Source organism: Muscardinus avellanarius, assembly GCF_963383645.1.
Source record: "Muscardinus avellanarius genome assembly, chromosome: 6".
In the NCBI taxonomy this organism is placed as follows: Eukaryota; Metazoa; Chordata; class Mammalia; order Rodentia; family Gliridae; genus Muscardinus; species Muscardinus avellanarius.
This window is the reverse complement of record NC_137791.1, coordinates 139,894,837-139,911,033: the sequence shown is the minus strand read 5'-3', so window position 1 is coordinate 139,911,033 and position 16,197 is coordinate 139,894,837. Positions and strand designations below refer to the sequence as shown.

The window sequence follows — 16,197 nt, the reverse complement described above, 5'->3', positions numbered from 1 at the left end:
TTTCCAGACCGCCCAGTGCCAGGGTGAGCTGTTGGTATGACTGATTCCTACCATGCCCTGTGTAGATTCTGTGGCCAGCGTTCCAGGACCCTGAGACACTCAAAACGCCTCCTCCCTCTCCTTTGGCCAGCCCGCCCGGCCCCTCCCCACCCTATCTAAGCCCTTGGGAGGATAGAGCCGGGAAGAGCTGGGGTGGGGATGTTTTAGGTCCAGACACCCACCTTGGCAGACAGAGCCTCGGGCTCAGTTGAGTGGAAAGAGGAGGAGCTGGAAGTCTATAGGGCCTGTTCCGGTTTCCCAGGCCCAGACATCCTGTCTCAGCACTTCCAGGGTAACCCGTGGGCCGTCGGCACCCGGTGCTGCCTCTGCAGCCTTTGTGGTCTGGGGCAGGAGGTGCTGGTCAGCATTTCACAGGAGACTGAAAGACAGATGGCCTCCAGCAGGGCTGGAAGCCAGGAGGAATGCAGCAGAGGGCAACACGGGGCCAGCACGCTGCAGCCTGGCTCTGGGCTTCCCAGGCGCCCTAGCGCACCAGCGTGTGGCTTCACTTGAGATCAGCCTGCAACATGTGTGCGTTAGCTCAGCCGTTTGCTGAGCCCTGTCCCCGAGGAGAGGCCCGCAGTTTTCTCGCTGGTCCCTGAGGAGGCCCGTCTGAGTCTGCTCCAGGTGTGGTTCTTACGGATGAAGCTCGGTAGACACTTGTGTGAAGTGTGGGGAAATGTTTTTATTTCTCCCAAGCAAACATCTTAGTGTGTAATTTAGTCACATAAATATTTAGCTATTTATTTATTGGTACCAGGGATTGAGCCCAGGAGCATTCTACCTCCAAGCTACACTCCCAGTCTTTTTTTATTTTGAAATAGGGTCTCAGTAAGTTGCTGAGGCCAATCTTGAACTTGCAATCCTTTCAGTGTGGGATTACAGGTGTGCACCACTGTGCTCTGCTTATTTTTGAAAATGCCAAGCTGTTTTCTAAGTGGACGGAACCATTCTGTTTTCTTACCAGTGTCTTAGGGTCCCAATGGCTCCTCATCTTGCCAATACTCGGCGTAGACAGTCTTTTTCCTTTTCCTTTTGGTGATGGGGATGAAGCCCAAGGCCTTACACTTTCTAGGCAAGTGCTCAAGCACTGAGCTAACTCCCTAGCCCTTTTTACTGAGTCAGTGGTCCAGGCTGGCCTTGAATTTGTGAACCTCCTGCCTCAGACTCGTTGGGATCGTGGGCATACCTATGCATAGTCGACACTCTCATCTTTACTATTTCCTTTCTTCAGTTTATCTTGGGTTTAATTTACTCTTGATCTTGGCCTTCTTTCTAATGTAACTAATGCTATACACTTCTCTCAAGCTTCACTGTCTCCCACAGATTTTGACACATCGATGTTCATTTTCCTTCAGTTCAAAATATGTCTACTTTCTCTGTGCACCTCCCCTCCAGGGGCTGTGTGCTAAACGAAGGTGGTAGGTAACTTTCAGGGCCCCACCACGGCCACCTCCAAGCCGGACATGCTGGTACCCAAGGTGCCTGTCAATCTGCCACCTCAGGGGCTGCCACTGCTGCCAAGGGGAAGGAGTGTGGGAGTTCAGGCCTGGGTGGCTGCGAGCCCGGTGGCAGAGGGCTGCCCAGGGCTCCAGAAGGTGGTGAAGGCCCGGCCTGCACACACCTGCTGCACCCTCAGGATTCCTGCTGACCCTGCACCTCGGGACACTCCTTCAGATTCCTTCCCCAGGGGTACCCAGCACCCCACCCAGGCCCCCGGCCTGCCCTGCATGCCTCTGCAGAGACGGGCTCCTCAGTGAGTGCTGCGCCCTGCCCAGCCCCTCCCACCTGAAGCTCCCACCCACCCTGCCGTCTAGGGAACCCTAACATGCTGGGCTCCCCCAATCAGTCCCTTTACCACCAGGGTTTATTTCTGAAGGTCTGAACCTGCACAGGATGGAAGGAAAACACAGCATGGTGGAATGGATTTGAGGAGCTTTGGTGAGCGAACTTGCCTGCAGACTCATCGTCACCCAGCACAGCCGTCCACCCTGGAGACAGCTTGCATTTGCCGGAACCATACATAAGATGGCCAAGCAGCCCACTCTCCCCTTCGAGGCGGCATCCACTGAGTTAATCGAGATCAGTTCAGTGGCGTGTGGCAGCTGTCCTTCACCACTGCTCAGGCCTCGAGTGTGGTTGTCCGTCTACCCCCTGGGCGCAGTGGGTAGCTGACCCAAGCCAGGGACAAATCTGCATGTTCCCACCTTGGTAAGCTCCAGCAGGGGGTGGCAGGGTCTACTGCAAATCTGGATTCATGCAGCTGTCTGCGTGGTCTCAGAGGTGATGTGGCACCTCACGCGGTGTCCATCTGACCAGTGATGTTGGCCATCTTGCAGAAGTCCCTGAGACAGCAGTCTGCCTCAGCAGTCCCTCCAGGCGTTCAGTGTGGGCAGCCCATCTGTGCAGGAGAACTTGACCAGATGAGCCTGTGCTCACCAGGAGACCCCAGCAAGGCCACGGCTCGGGCCAAGTACGGACTGGGGACAGGACCCACACCCCAGGGTGTTCCCTGTGCAACGGTGTCTGTGCCCATGCACCTCCTCCATGTGCGTGTGCCTTCTACACACAGGAGCCCACACCTCTCTGCAGACGGGTGGGGAGAAGGCGTCTTGATGGCAGTGTGTCTCAGCGTAATCACAGTTACTCCTGGGCTTGAGTCTGCTTGGATGGGGCCCCTCCCGTGCTCCCTTTACCTGGACAGGTTACTGTCCTGGACATGCCACCCAGTGGCTCAGGCTGGCCTTGGCTTCCCCAGGGCGGGGAGGGCAACAGGGCGCTGGCCCATCCTGCAGGTGTGCGAGGCAGCAGGTGGTGGGAAAGGCACCCAACTTTTAAAATGGAGGGATTCACACTTGTCATCCTAGCATTTGGGAGGCTAAGAAAGGAGCATCATGGTTTGCAGACAGCCTCAGCTACTTAACGAGACCCTTTGCAACACAGTGAGACCTTGTTTCAAAGTAAAGAAAAAAAAATAGGGCTAGGGATGTGGCTCAGAGGTAGAATGCCCCTGGGTTCCATCCCCCCCCCCAAAAAAAGGCGGAAGGACTTAGGGTTAATTTGGTCTGGAAGAGGGAAGGGATTCGAGTAGTTGGCAGGAGAGGTCCTAGGAGAAGCCAGGTAGTAAAGGCGCTGGAGTCAAGGCCTGCCCCATCCCCAAGACAGTAGGGACTCAGAGAGGCTACTGCCCTAGCCCACATGTCCAGGACATAGTCCTGCCCTATGTCCCACCCGGCTGACCCCATGGACTCTCAGGTCTCAGTGTGTTGGAAGATCCAGGCCTAGGAGACCTGCACTGGGGCCCTGTGCCAAACGCCAGCCCCACAGAGGTCCAGGCTCCCTGGCTCCCGCCAAGTGCCCCGGGCCCCATTGAGCCAAGCTGGATCCAGAATGACCTTGATGGGAACATCTTGGCACCTATTTAGGTTGCTCATTATTTTTAAAAGAGCTTAATGCTAAAAATAGCAGTGATGCATAACAAATGGGAGTCGTTATTCTCTAAATCAGAGGGCAAATGACAGAATCAGGCCTGCAGCCTCCATGGTCTGCTCAGGGCCTGATGAGGGGTTCAGTGTGGGAAGGAACTTTCAGAGTTCAGGCCTGTGGGGGGCAGGGGCCCTGAGCAGCTCCTAAGGTGGCCACAGAGTGACATGGGACCACTCCAGGGTGTTCAAGGCAGAGGTGGCAGAAACTTCCGGTAACAAGCCCATCCCCTGCTCTCAGGGGCCCTGGCCCCGTCCATGGTGGAATCCTGGCATCCACTGAGATCGGGGCCCACCTGGCATCTACTCTGAGCCCTGCACCAGGTTTTCTTTGTGAGGGACACAGGGGAAATGGGGGTCTGTCACTAAAGCCCCATCCTTAGTCCAGAGCCCCACCACAGGCTTTGAGCTGACACAGAATGTGGGTGCCAGGGACACCCAGTGTGCACAGGGGCTGTCCTGTGCCCCCTACACCTCAAGGGCTGGCTTCCTCCAGCACTGGGCCTACCACGGACAACCCAAAGAGGCAACAGGGGAGCAGAACAGTGGTCTGAGGGGCTGCCCCCCCAGCCGCCAGCCTGCCACGCCTCAGCAGGACTCCCTGACCCCCAGCTGTCCTTGGCCTCTGCGCTTCCACCAGCTGCCAATCCACAGGCCACAGGCCACCGAACACACGAGGTGCCAGGCTATTTCCTAGCTGTCAGCTCCCAACACTTCTAGGTAAAGACAACCCCTGGGACACGTTCTGCGGGACTCCTGACACATGTTTCCTCACACACTTGGTTGTAACAAGGTGGGGGGCAGCCCCTGGTGCCTGTGTCTTCGTGTCCCACATCCAGGGTGCCTGTGCCTTCCGCTGGAACTGATGACTCGTGTTTGGGATGAGCACTGTACAAGGGCCACCAGGGCTACAGCAATGGTCTGGCCTTAGTCACCAGGAGGCTAAAGGCCCAGTGCAGGCAAACATAAGTGGCCCAGGCCCACAGACAGAGCTGCTTAAGAAACACGGGAAGCTGAAAAGGTCACGTCTGACAGACAGGGCCCCAAAGGATGCAGTCTCAAAGCCCCAGCAGTGCATCTAACCCAAGCGATGGAGACCATCTAAGAAGTTGGGTTTTCTTTTGAATTCCCTGAATAATATAAACTCCCAAGACCTGGCCCAGACCCAGAACAGCCACCTCAGCCTGGAAGGCAGAAAGGTACACAGGCTCTGGAGCTAGCCGTCAGTGCAGATACAGCCTGATGCAACCACAGCCATCTTGAGCTGCAACCGCCAGGACTGCCCTGAGTAACCCCAGTGGTTCTTGCTGCAGTTTCCCAGCACACTATAAATAGACGGAACCATTAGAACACTGCGTGGGAGCACACCAGCCTCTGATGTCCGCTTCACTCAGACCTGGCTTGGGTGGGGCCTTTTGTCCAGCCTCATACACCACACCTTCAGACCAAATTGTGGGCCTGCTGCCTGCCTTTGGTCACATAGCATCCTGTGGCTGACCCCTGGATTCTAGACTGGGGTGCTCTGGAGGAGCACACCCCGGCCCACAGACATGATCATGGATACCCAGGTGGAGCAAGCAATGAGGTACCTGCTCATGGCTCTGCCACACACAGTGACTGGGGCCAACGCTCACATGCTCACCCGAGCTGTCCTGCTGCAGGGGACTACAGCCATGACCTGAGGTCACCTGAGGTCCAAGCAGGCCCTGATCCAGCCAGCACAGCAAGCTCTGAGCAGTGACTTGAGTCCCAGTTGGCAGCCCACTGTGGGCAGGAGGAGTCCCAGGGTCCCTGAGAGGAGCTCTGATGACAAGCTGGGGCACAGACCCGGAGCACCCCGGGCAAGAGACTTGATGGCTCAGCCTAGTCTTCCTTTCAGTCAAGTCTCCAGAACCTTCCTTCAGCAGAGCAAGGACGGTGTCCACCTCTGGACATGTTGGTCTGTGTCTGATTCCAGGTCAGAGTCAAGACCTGATGCCCCAACAACAGGTGAAAACAGGAAGAAATGGCCACAGCATGGGTGAGGAGCCACACCCACACTGGAGACGGAAGCAGTCATCGGAAAATAGTTTAATTATGTACAGACGATCATCAGACTGATTACAAAGAGAGATGTGAAAGCACACTTCGGAGTCAAGAAGTGACGGCGTATCAACAGGCTCCGCTCGGAGGTGACAGCCACCAGACCCCAAATAAATCACAAACAGCGACAAGTGCGGGAGGCGCACAGGCCAACAATTCCTCTGAGACAAGAAAAAGGCGAACAAGACACAAAGCCAGCGCTCTGGAATGCTTCCCTCTGTGCTGGGGGCGGCGGCCGCCCAGACCAGGACCAGGCAGCAGGGGCAGGCGATGCGGCCCTCGGTCGGTTGGTCGGTTGGTCGGTCGGTTGGGCCTCAGGCCCAGGCCTCACGTCAGGCCAGTGGCCTTTGCTCCATGAGCTGTTTCTGCAGCTACAGCTGTCAGGGCCTCAGAAGAGTGGCCGGGAACCCTGATTCTCAAACTCAGACCAGGCGTCGCTCAGCTCCATGAAGATCATCCTGGCATGCTGCTCGTACGGCTGCCCTGTGGCCTGGGGAAGGAGGGGTCATGTGCACGTGTGTGTATGCACACGCACAAGCAGCACGCCTGGCCTGCCTTCTCCGCACTCTCCTGGACATGAGGAGGGAAGGCAGGCAGACTGTAGCAGGACAGAAAACTGCACGCTGCCAGCATACTCACCTTGTCGGGGTGCACCACCAGCACTGCACGGCGGTACTGCTTCTTCACCTGCCCTGGGGTCACCAGGTCAGCCATGCTCACAGGTGTCCAGCGGCTTTCCCCGTCCCACAGCACTGTGTGCAGCGTGGACAGCAGTGCACGGATGTTCCTCTCTTTGCCTTCCACCCAGTCGAGGAGCTGTGAGGGACAGCAGTGCACACACTGTCTGTGGCTGTGGGGAGGCACCATGGGGATCTGGCAGCACCCCCACTGTGCCCAAGGCAACAGGCAGGGGCAGGGGAAGCACCATGCAGGACACAGATGGCCTACCTCGCCCACTGCCCAGATAGCTCCACCAGACCAGGCGGCTCAGGCTGCAGCAGCCAGATGTCATGAGCAGACCCAAGGGGCCAGGCTCAGAGGGATGCTCACACGGACACACATGGCCACCCATCCATCTTGGGCCCACGTCTCAGGGCCCAGAGGGTGAGCAGGTGGCTGGTGGCCTGTCCATTGATCCCCCAGTGTCCAAGGCCACGACCACACTTGAGTCCTCCAGAGCTATGCAGGATGCATTTTGGGTTCCTGGTGGGACACCCTGACCACCAGGCTATGATGTGTCCCTGTCAACCCATGGTGAGCATCCTTGTTGGGACCAAAGACCAAGCTGAAGCTGCCCTCCCCACTAGCAAGTCAGATGAAGACTCATTTGTGCAAGAACTTCAGGCCCAAAACGCCACAGGTCTGACCTGGGCCCTTCCCCATGGCTCTGGAAAAAGACCAAGTGTGTCCAGAGCACCATGAGCCCCACTGGCATCTGCCTCCCTCCCACCCACGGAGCTCCCCAAAGCAGGTCTGCAGCCACACCAAGGCTTGGTGCCGCCCGCCTGCCTCAGGCCTCTAGGGCCTGCCGGTCCACTGGTGTGGGCTAAGCACAGCAGCCCTGCAGGCACCTACCTTCAGCTTGAGCGGGTCTGTATCTCGGGTGAGGTCCTGCTTCCTCATCTCTGCAATGGTCTTTGGCCCCTTCTTGTCGGACTTGGAGGAGAAACCTTGATTAGACAGCAGATCTTCAAAATCATTTTCTGAGACCTTCGGCTTTTGGGCTGGAAAAAACAAAGTTTTAATAGAGACACTGGCCCATTTCTCTGCCCACTCCTACTCGTCCCCTGGGCGGGCCTCTATCCTGCTCCTGTGATAGACAAGGGAAGAAACCGCAGCCCCATAGGCCTCTCTGACAAAGCAGGGAGCCGCTCAGGCTGAGAGCAGAGGAGCTGCAGGTGCACTGGGAGACAGACACATTTGAAAATGCTTCCTCCCACCATTGGCGAGGGCGAAGCAGACCTGGCCAACATGGCCTGCACTCTAGGTTTAGGGTTCCTTCTGACAGCGTCACCCTGGGGCAGGCCTTGTGAACCCACTGCAGCAACGATGTGGAACTTACCAAAGCTGGGAGCACGAACTCCCCTCTCCTCACGGCCCCCGATCACACTGAAGTGAGCCGTGTAGCTGGCCCTTGGCTGTGCACAGGCTTTTGGGGGTGGCTTGGCTTGGGGAGTCCATGAAGTAGCCTGGGCTGGTGGCCGACCTGTCTGCCAGGAGCCCTTGGGAGAGGGAGCTGACTTGGGAACAAAGCCTCCAGTGGGGAATCCAGCAGGTGAGCCTGGGGAGACAGAGAAGGACACTCACCAGCTGCCCACAAACTAGCTGCCATCTATGTGGCAGCCACTCCAGGCAAGGGGAACAGGACATGCTCCTAGAACCAGGTGCCCATCACTCAAGTCTCTGGGGTCCCAACTGCCCAGCATGGTGCAGAGGCAGCATGCCCTCCATCAAGGTCAGATCCCAGCACCTCACCTAAGTCCACGAGGGTCAGGGCCAGCCACCTCCTCTGTGGGCACCACTGTGAGGTAACTGTGCAGCTTGCGTGCCTTTCCCCACAACATGGAACCCCACGAGGGGAGGAAGCACTGGCCTGCCCATCCTGCACATGCACCAGGGCTGCCAGGACATGCATCCATTTCCCTGATGTTGCCATGCCAAGAATGTTCCAGAAACAGAACCAACAGCCAGGAACCTTTCCGATTGGTTCTTTCCACCCCACACAACATCTATCTGGGCTGTGTGTGCATCCAGTCATTCCCTTTTAATCGCTGAGAACGATTCGTGGTGTGGAAGGAACCACCAACCATTTGGTCATTGACCTGCCAAAGAACACCTGTGCGATTCTGCTGTCTGCCCATTACAAAGATTGCTTCTTTCAATGATGCTCACTTTGGGTTTTTGTGCACATGAGTTCTGGTCTCTCTAGAATAGGCATCAGGGCTGTGTTGCTGCGTGTTCAGTTTTTTTTTTTTTTTTTGGGTGGCACTGGGGTTCCTGGAAACCCTTCTACCTCCGGGTTACACTCCCAGACCTATTTTATCCTTTTTTATTTGAAAATAGGGTCTCTTAAGCCAGCGCGGCTGGCTTCGAACCTGCGTGATCCTCCTGTCTCTGCCTCCCAAGCACGGGGATTACAAGTGTGCACCACCACGCCTAGCTGTTTTTATATATTCTAAATATGTGTCGCTGGACATGGTGGTGCACACTTGTAATCCCACATTTGGGAGGCAGAGACAGGAGGATTGTGGTTCACAGACAGCTTTAGCTACTTTTATGGAGGCACTTTGCAACTCAGTAAAACCGTTTCAGCTAGGCATGGTGGTGCACGCTTGTAATCCCCGCGCTTGGGAGGCGGAGACAGGAGGATCGCGCAGGTTCGAAGCCAGCCTCCCTGGCTTAAGAGATCCTGTTTCCAAATTTAAATATATATATAAAACAGGTCTGGTAGCCGGGCGTGGTGGTGCATGCTTGTAATCCCAGTATTTGGGAGGCTGAGACCGGAGGATCATGGTTCGCAGACAGCCTCAGCTACTAAGGGAGGCCCTCTGCAACTCAGTGAGACCTGGTTTAAAAAAAAAAAAAAAAAAAAAACAGGGCAGGAGGTGTAGCTCGGAGGTCGAATGCCCCTGAGTTCCATCCCCAGACCCGCAAAAATAAATAAATAAATAAATAAATAAAAATAAAAATAGGTCTGGGAGTGTAGCCCGGAGGTAGAAGGGCTTCCAGGAACCCCAGTACCACCAAACCAAACCAAACAAAACTAAACTAAAAAAAAAAACCCTGTTTCAAAATAAAGAATAAAAAAATAGGGCTGAGGCTGTAGCTTAGGGATAGAATGTTCCTGGGTTCCATCCCCAGTTACCCCCCCCCCAACACACACACACACAGAGTGTCAAATATATGCTTAGGAAAAAATTCCTCTCAATTTGTCACTCAGTATTTCAGAGTTTTGGTGAGGTGGTATTAAGAATTCTGTGTTGCCGAGCATTCTGGCACACACCTATAATCCCAGTACTTGGGAGGTTGCGACAGGAGGACTGCAGATTCAAGAACAGCCTCAATAACAAAGTGAGGCTCTCAGCAATTTAGCAAGACCATTTCCACATAAAAAACAAAAAACAAAAGGTCTGGGGGTGTAGTTCAGAGGCAGATTGCCCCGAGTTCAATCACCACTACCAATAAAACAACCCTCCTATTTTCTCCTCGGTTGCACAGCTCTGTGCTCACACATCAGGTGTGTGGCTTTAGTCCACTGCTGAGGCACGAGGGTCAGGGTGAGCCTGTGAGCCTGTGCAAGCTCAGTGTTTGCGTGCCCCTCCTGGCTGCTGGTTGCACTTGTGAGCTCGCTCTCAGCTCCACTGACTGCGTCTATCCACTGCTGACATCCCACCCTGACTTCTACAACCAAGGAGTAAGCCTCACAGCCATGGAGAGGGCTTTTTCCTTTATTCTCCCATTACAAAATGCGTGGCCATTCTAGTTACCTTGCCTTTTCCAATAAAGGTGACAATAAGCACACTTGTATCTATAACATTCTTAGTTGGGATTTTGACAGCAACCATGTTAAGCCTGATGATCAACAGGCCCAGGAAGAAGGGCCTCCTTGCGTGCCAAGTTCCTCATGGAACAGGCTCTCCTGACCTCAACTCTGGCTTCTGTCTTCATGCTGCTTCTGTAGTTTTACCACACAGGTTCTATGCATATTCTCTTAGAGTTATACTTAAAAGTTTCTTTAAAAAAAAAAAAAAATACGACTTCCGGGAAGATGGCGACGGAGAAAAGCGGGGCTTATGAGTCCCGCTAACAACCAATCTCTATTACCACAAAATCAGCACCTTTCATAGCCAGAAAACACCATCAGCAGAGAAACAAAAAAATGTAATTACAAGGGACAGATAAAAAGAGGGCTGGAAAAACGAGACACCAGAAAGAAACCAGATTGCAGTGCTGCGGCTGGAGCCACAGCGTGGAGCGGAGCGGCACGCCATTTTCCCTTGCAGCACCAGGCCCCAGAGAGGAGGGGAACTCAGAACGGAGCTCAGAGCCACAGAGAAGATATGCTGGCCTCACGCACGAGGACGCGGCAGCAGCGCCTTACTGCCGGCAGCATCAGCAAATTTACCGGACGGCACCAGACCAACGCACTCAACAGCCCACTAGGCTCCAGAGAGGAGCAGCGGACAGCGAGCCAAGGTGAGTCACTGCGTAACAGCTGGGTGGAATTCGGCAGATTTTTCGGCACAGGGAGCGTCTAAAGCTCCCAGGGGCTGGGCTCAGCACACCCTGCAGGGACTCAGAGCGAAGCTCAAAACCAGAGAAGAAATACGCCAGCCTCACGGTCGAGGGCGTGGCAGTAGTGGCATATTGCCACCGGCGGCAGCAGCAGCAGCAGCGAATTCACCAAGTCCACTACAGCTCCATCAGCGCACTCAACAACAGTGAGTCAAATTGTGGCCCTAGAGGAGAAATCCCAACACTGCACTCCCATGGACTTGACCCAGTGGGGGAGGGGCGGTGGCAGAGATATCACACCATAGGAGAACGCCCAACCTGGCACACCCCCCCCCACCATGGTCTAAAGCAGCCTCAGTTGACCCCTGGGTCTGAGACTCTGTGATACAACCTAGTAAAGGAGTAGTGGGGACTGAGATACCACAGACTCAAGATCCACAGCACCTTAAGTGAAGTCATAGTGACTCAAGGGAAGAACCCAGAGAAGGCACAAACTTCTGAAATCATGGGAAAGAGGAATAACAATGGAGCAATGAATGCCCACAACCCCATATCATCAGAACCCGATAAAACAGAAATTCAGAGATTTCTAGAAGATCAGATCAAGAAAATAACTGTAGAAATAATAGAGGTGTTTCGAAAAGAATTCAGAGAGAGCCAAAAAGAGATAAAGCATGCAATTAATGAAGTAAAGGCCTCAATTCAAAGTACAAACAACCGATTAGACCACATGGAGAATAGAATCTCGCTCCTAGAAGATGATCATTCAAAAAATGAACACATAGTTTCTAATTTAGAAAAAAAAATCCGACAGCAGGAATCTGACATTGAAGAAATATGGGCCCATTTTAAGAGAGCTAACCTAAAATAATTGGAATAGAGGAGGGAAAAGAAGGTGAAACCAAAGGGATCAACAATCTCTTCAAGGAAGTAATAGCAGAAAATTTTCCAAACATAGAGCAAGAGGTTGATACACAGGTCCAGGAAACTTATAGAACTCCCTTTAGACAGGATCGGAGAAGAGGATCCCCACGCCACATAATTGTCAAAATGACCAATGTGGAAGCCAAGCAGAGAATCTTAAAGGCAACAAAAACAAAGGGCCAAGTGACATTCAGAGGCAAACCAATTAGAATCACTCCAGACTTCCCAAACCAAGTCATGAGAGCCAGAAGGGCTTGGAGTAACATATTCCAAACTCTGAAAGAAAACAACTTCCAGCCAAAAATTTCCTACCCAGCAAAACTTTCTATCAAATTAGATGGAGAAATAAGAAGCTTCCATGACAAACAGAAACTGAAGGAATTTGTCTTCAAAACCAGAGCTAGAGAAACTACTCAAAGAGATTAATTACAAAGAAGAAATAGGTAACACACACCAGAACCAGAGAAACAAGATTTTCCATCCAACAGACAACTAAGATTGGTTATCTGTGGAGATTCATTATTTATGTTAGTCTTTTAACGGTATTGTTTGCCTTTATTGTTGTTAATTTTTAGGATTTCTAGTTGGAATTTTAATATACCTTCAGATATAGCATTTGGAAATATTTCATCCCATTCTATCAGTAACTTTTAACTCTGTTTACATTGTCTTTGGATATACAATATTTTTTTATTCTTTAGGGAGTTTGTTTATCCTTCTGTTGCCTGTGCCACTGAAATCATATCCAAGAAATCACTGCCAATTTCAATGTTGCGAGGTTTTATGACCCAGATTTTCTTCTAAAAGTTTATAGTCTTAAGATTTATATTTAGGTCTTTTATCTATTTTGAGTTAATATTTGTATATGGGATTAGGTAAGGGTCCAATTTTATTCTTTTTCATGTAATTATTATTTTTCAACAATATTTAGTTAAAAGATTATTATTTCCTTCACCAAATGTTCGTGGAAACCTTGTCAAAAATAACTTAATATATGGAAGAATTTATCTCTAGGCTTTTATTTAACTCCAATGGTTTATATATCTGCATTTAGAACAGTACTACACTTTCAATTATTGTAGCTTTATATGATTTGAAATCAGAAAATATACATCTTCTAGCATTGTTCTTTTTTGAGATCGTTTTGGGTATCTAGAGTCCATATTCCGTATTAGATTTTTTTCTGAAAAATAAATAAATAAATAAATGTATGATAGTTTCACCTAAAAAAAGAAAAGAAAAAATATTCTCTGGTAAGAAAGAAAGCAAAAAGAAATATTGATATGTTATCTTTAAGTCATCAAAAGCTTGGTATCAGACAAATGAAACTGTTGTGAGATTATCATTGTTAATTTTGGATAAATTGCTATAATACTAGATGTCAACCATTAAGCCAAGCATGGGAAGGAGGGATGGGGAGGGAATGGGGTGGGATCGGGTGGGGGCTGACTGGGCGATGTGTGCATGTATGTCTACAAAAGTATTTTTTTATCCCATTATGATGTATGAATACAGTGCACTAATAAAAATTATTTAAAAATAAAAATAAAAAATAAAAAAAATTACAAACTGGGCGTGGTGGCTCACACTTGTAATCCCAGTACTTGGGAGGCTGAGAGAGGAGGATAGTATGCCACCACAACCGGTTTATTCTTTTATTTTGTAACAGGGTGTCACTAAATTGCTGAGGCTGGATGTGAGCCTGTCTCAGCCTCTCAAGTACTGGAATTACAAGCATGAGCCACCAACCATACCTGGCTTATCTTTTATTTTGAAACATGGTCCAACTAAATTTGGAGGGCCTCGCCAAGTTGCTGAGGCTGGCCTTGAACCTGTGATTTTCCTGTCTTAGCCTCCAAAATCCTGGGATTATAGGCATACACCACCATGCCTGGCTCCTTATTTATTTATTTATTTATTTATTTATTTATTTATTTATTTATTTTTTGTGCAGTACTGGGGATGGAACCCAGGGGCATTCTACCTTTGAGCTACACCCCCAGCCCTATTTTTTGTTCATTATTTGAAACAGGGCCTCACTAAATAGCTGAAGCTGGCTGTGAACCTCCTCCTATCTCAGCCTCCCAAATACTGGGATTACAAGCATGTGGCATCAGGCCTGACTTGTCTTTTTTTTTTTTTTTTGAAACAAGATCTTGCTAGGTGGCTGAGGATCTAAATTGCTGAGGATGGCCCTGAACCTGCAATCCTCCAAGTAGTGGATTACAGATATATATACCAGTGCACCCAGCTAAACTGTACTGTTAATAATTTTGGTTTGTGTCATTACTAGCAACCAGAAATAAAAACGATTTTTGTTGATTTTGCATTCTGTAACCTTAAACACACAGTTTCTGCCAGGTGTGGTGGCACACACTTGTAAATCCCCACGTTTGGGAGGCTGAGATAGGAGGATCGTGCAGGTTCGAAGCCAGCCTCAGCTACTTAGTGAAGCTCTCAGCAATTTAGTGAGACCCTGTTTCCAAATAAAATATAAAACAGGGCTGGGAGTATAGACCAGAAGTAGAAAGCCTCTGGGTTCCAACCCTAGTACCACAAACAACAACAACAACAACAACAACAACAACAACAACAATAAACCCCACAGTTTCCCAGAAATTTCCTACAGACAACCCTATCATGTGCAAACCGATTTCATGAAGCTTCTGGTGCCTTTCCTTGCCCGAGGGTGGCGGCTGGACCTGGAAGCTCAAGTGACAGGAAGCCATGTGCCTCGTGCCTGACTTCAGGGGAAATAGGTTCTTCCCTTAATAATCTACCAAGCCAAGAACTCCCTCTCACTGCTGGCTTGCCGAGGTGGGATAAGGCCCTGTGCTTGGTCACCTGCTCTTCCTGCATCATAGACATATCAGGCAACTGCGCTTGGCCATGTAACAAGGCAGACTCTCTCCTGGATGAGCACTGGCAGTGGATGTGGTTCTTGTGTGTGCTCACACCTTGTTGAGGGTTTCTGTCTCTGTGCTCTCCTGTGTTGTCTCTGATTTGGAATCAGGGCTTTGTAAAACCATCAGGAAACTGACCTCTCTTCTAAGAGGCTGTGTGGAATTGGTATTCTCTGAACACTTGATGAAATTCTCCAGGGAACCCATCTGGGTCTGGAGATTTCCTTTCTGTGAGGTTTTGCACTATGAATTTGTATTTTCTATATTTACAGTGAACAAGTGTCAAATTATCTGCTTCCTACTGGGAATCCTGTTAGCACCTGGCCTTGAGGACTTGGTACACTTCGTCTCAAGGCTGCTGGTACCCTGGCACCCTCGAGCTCTGGGCAATGGTGATCCCAAAGGGTTGTGGGCCCTGGTAACTTGGGCTCTCTTCCTCTTCTTGTCACTCTTAAGAAAAGTTTATTAATCTTTCCAAAGAGCCAGGTTTCTGTTTCACTGATTTTTTACTTCTTCCCTGTTGCTTATTTTTGGTTTACCTTGCTTTTCCCCTGAAACTTCTGGAGGTGAGTGCACAAGTCATTAATGGAATGCTTCATCTTTCCACGACAAGCATTCCGTGCTGTCAACCCCCTCCGCATGCAGTGTCTTCTGTGTCTTCATTCAGTCCAGAGCACTGCTCGGGGTGCCCCTGACTCTGCAATGCTCCTCTATCTCAGTGTCAAGAGGCTCCCTCTACCATGCTGCCACTGATTTCACAAGGCCATGAGCTCACACGATGTCCACCCCTCCGCCCTGATGGGAGGCACCACCACTGGGTGCCATCTGTGGACAGAGGAGCAGCCTCTCCAACTGTGCTCTGTACTAGTTCTTCCATCGGTCTCAGCGTTGCTTCCTTTAGGTGGCTGTTTTCTGGGGGTATGTACATGAAGAGTGGCCCCAGGCCACGTGCCCAGAGAACTGAAGATTGACAGGCATGTGGGTCTGAAAAGTCCTCTCCTCCCTCAAGCGCCAAGTGTGGACAGTCTCAGAGGGCAAGCACTCTCCCAGGGAAGGCCATCTCCCAACCCCACCCTACTCTCAGACTAAACAGAGAGGGAAAGATAAGTCAGCAGGCAGGTGGAAACCCTCATGGAGATCCCAGAAAGACTGCAACCTGAACCGCGAACCACGAACACAGAGTAGTGAACAGACACCCCTAGGAAACCACAATCAGCAACAAAACAAACCTGATTTGACCCCTGCAGAGTGCACAGTGCCTGGAGACCCAGCACTGTGACACCGTGTATATGAGAGCTCAAGGGATCGGGCACAGGGGGAGAAACAGGAAACGAGCACAAGGAATCTCCCGTAGCCTGGTAAGGTCAAGCACCTAGCATGGGGCTGTGGGCAGAGCCAAGCCACCACCAAGCCAGTCAGGCTCCCTGGGGAGGAGACGCCCCAGCAAGGCCCTCCAGCAACAAGCAACCTTGTCACCATCTGGGAACTCCCCATGCCTCCAACCGCCAGGGATCAGAGGGCAGACACGGCCC

The 16,197-nt window shown here is 51.2% G+C and overlaps 1 protein-coding gene across 2 annotated transcripts in view; it reads right to left on the bottom strand.

The window, feature by feature from the left end:
• Positions 1-5,991: 5,991 nt before the first annotated feature.
• Positions 5,992-16,197, bottom strand: part of GAK (cyclin G associated kinase) — a gene marked incomplete at both ends in the record, with an annotated part of 64,498 nt that continues 54,292 nt past the window's right edge. For both annotated transcript variants that reach the window (XM_080697140.1, XM_080697141.1), the window contains 4 exons: positions 5,992-6,093; positions 6,243-6,419; positions 7,179-7,327; positions 7,666-7,884. In XM_080697140.1, the coding sequence (XP_080553266.1) occupies positions 5,992-6,093; positions 6,243-6,419; positions 7,179-7,327; positions 7,666-7,884 (647 nt within the window). The remainder of the gene's footprint in view (positions 6,094-6,242; positions 6,420-7,178; positions 7,328-7,665; positions 7,885-16,197) is intronic.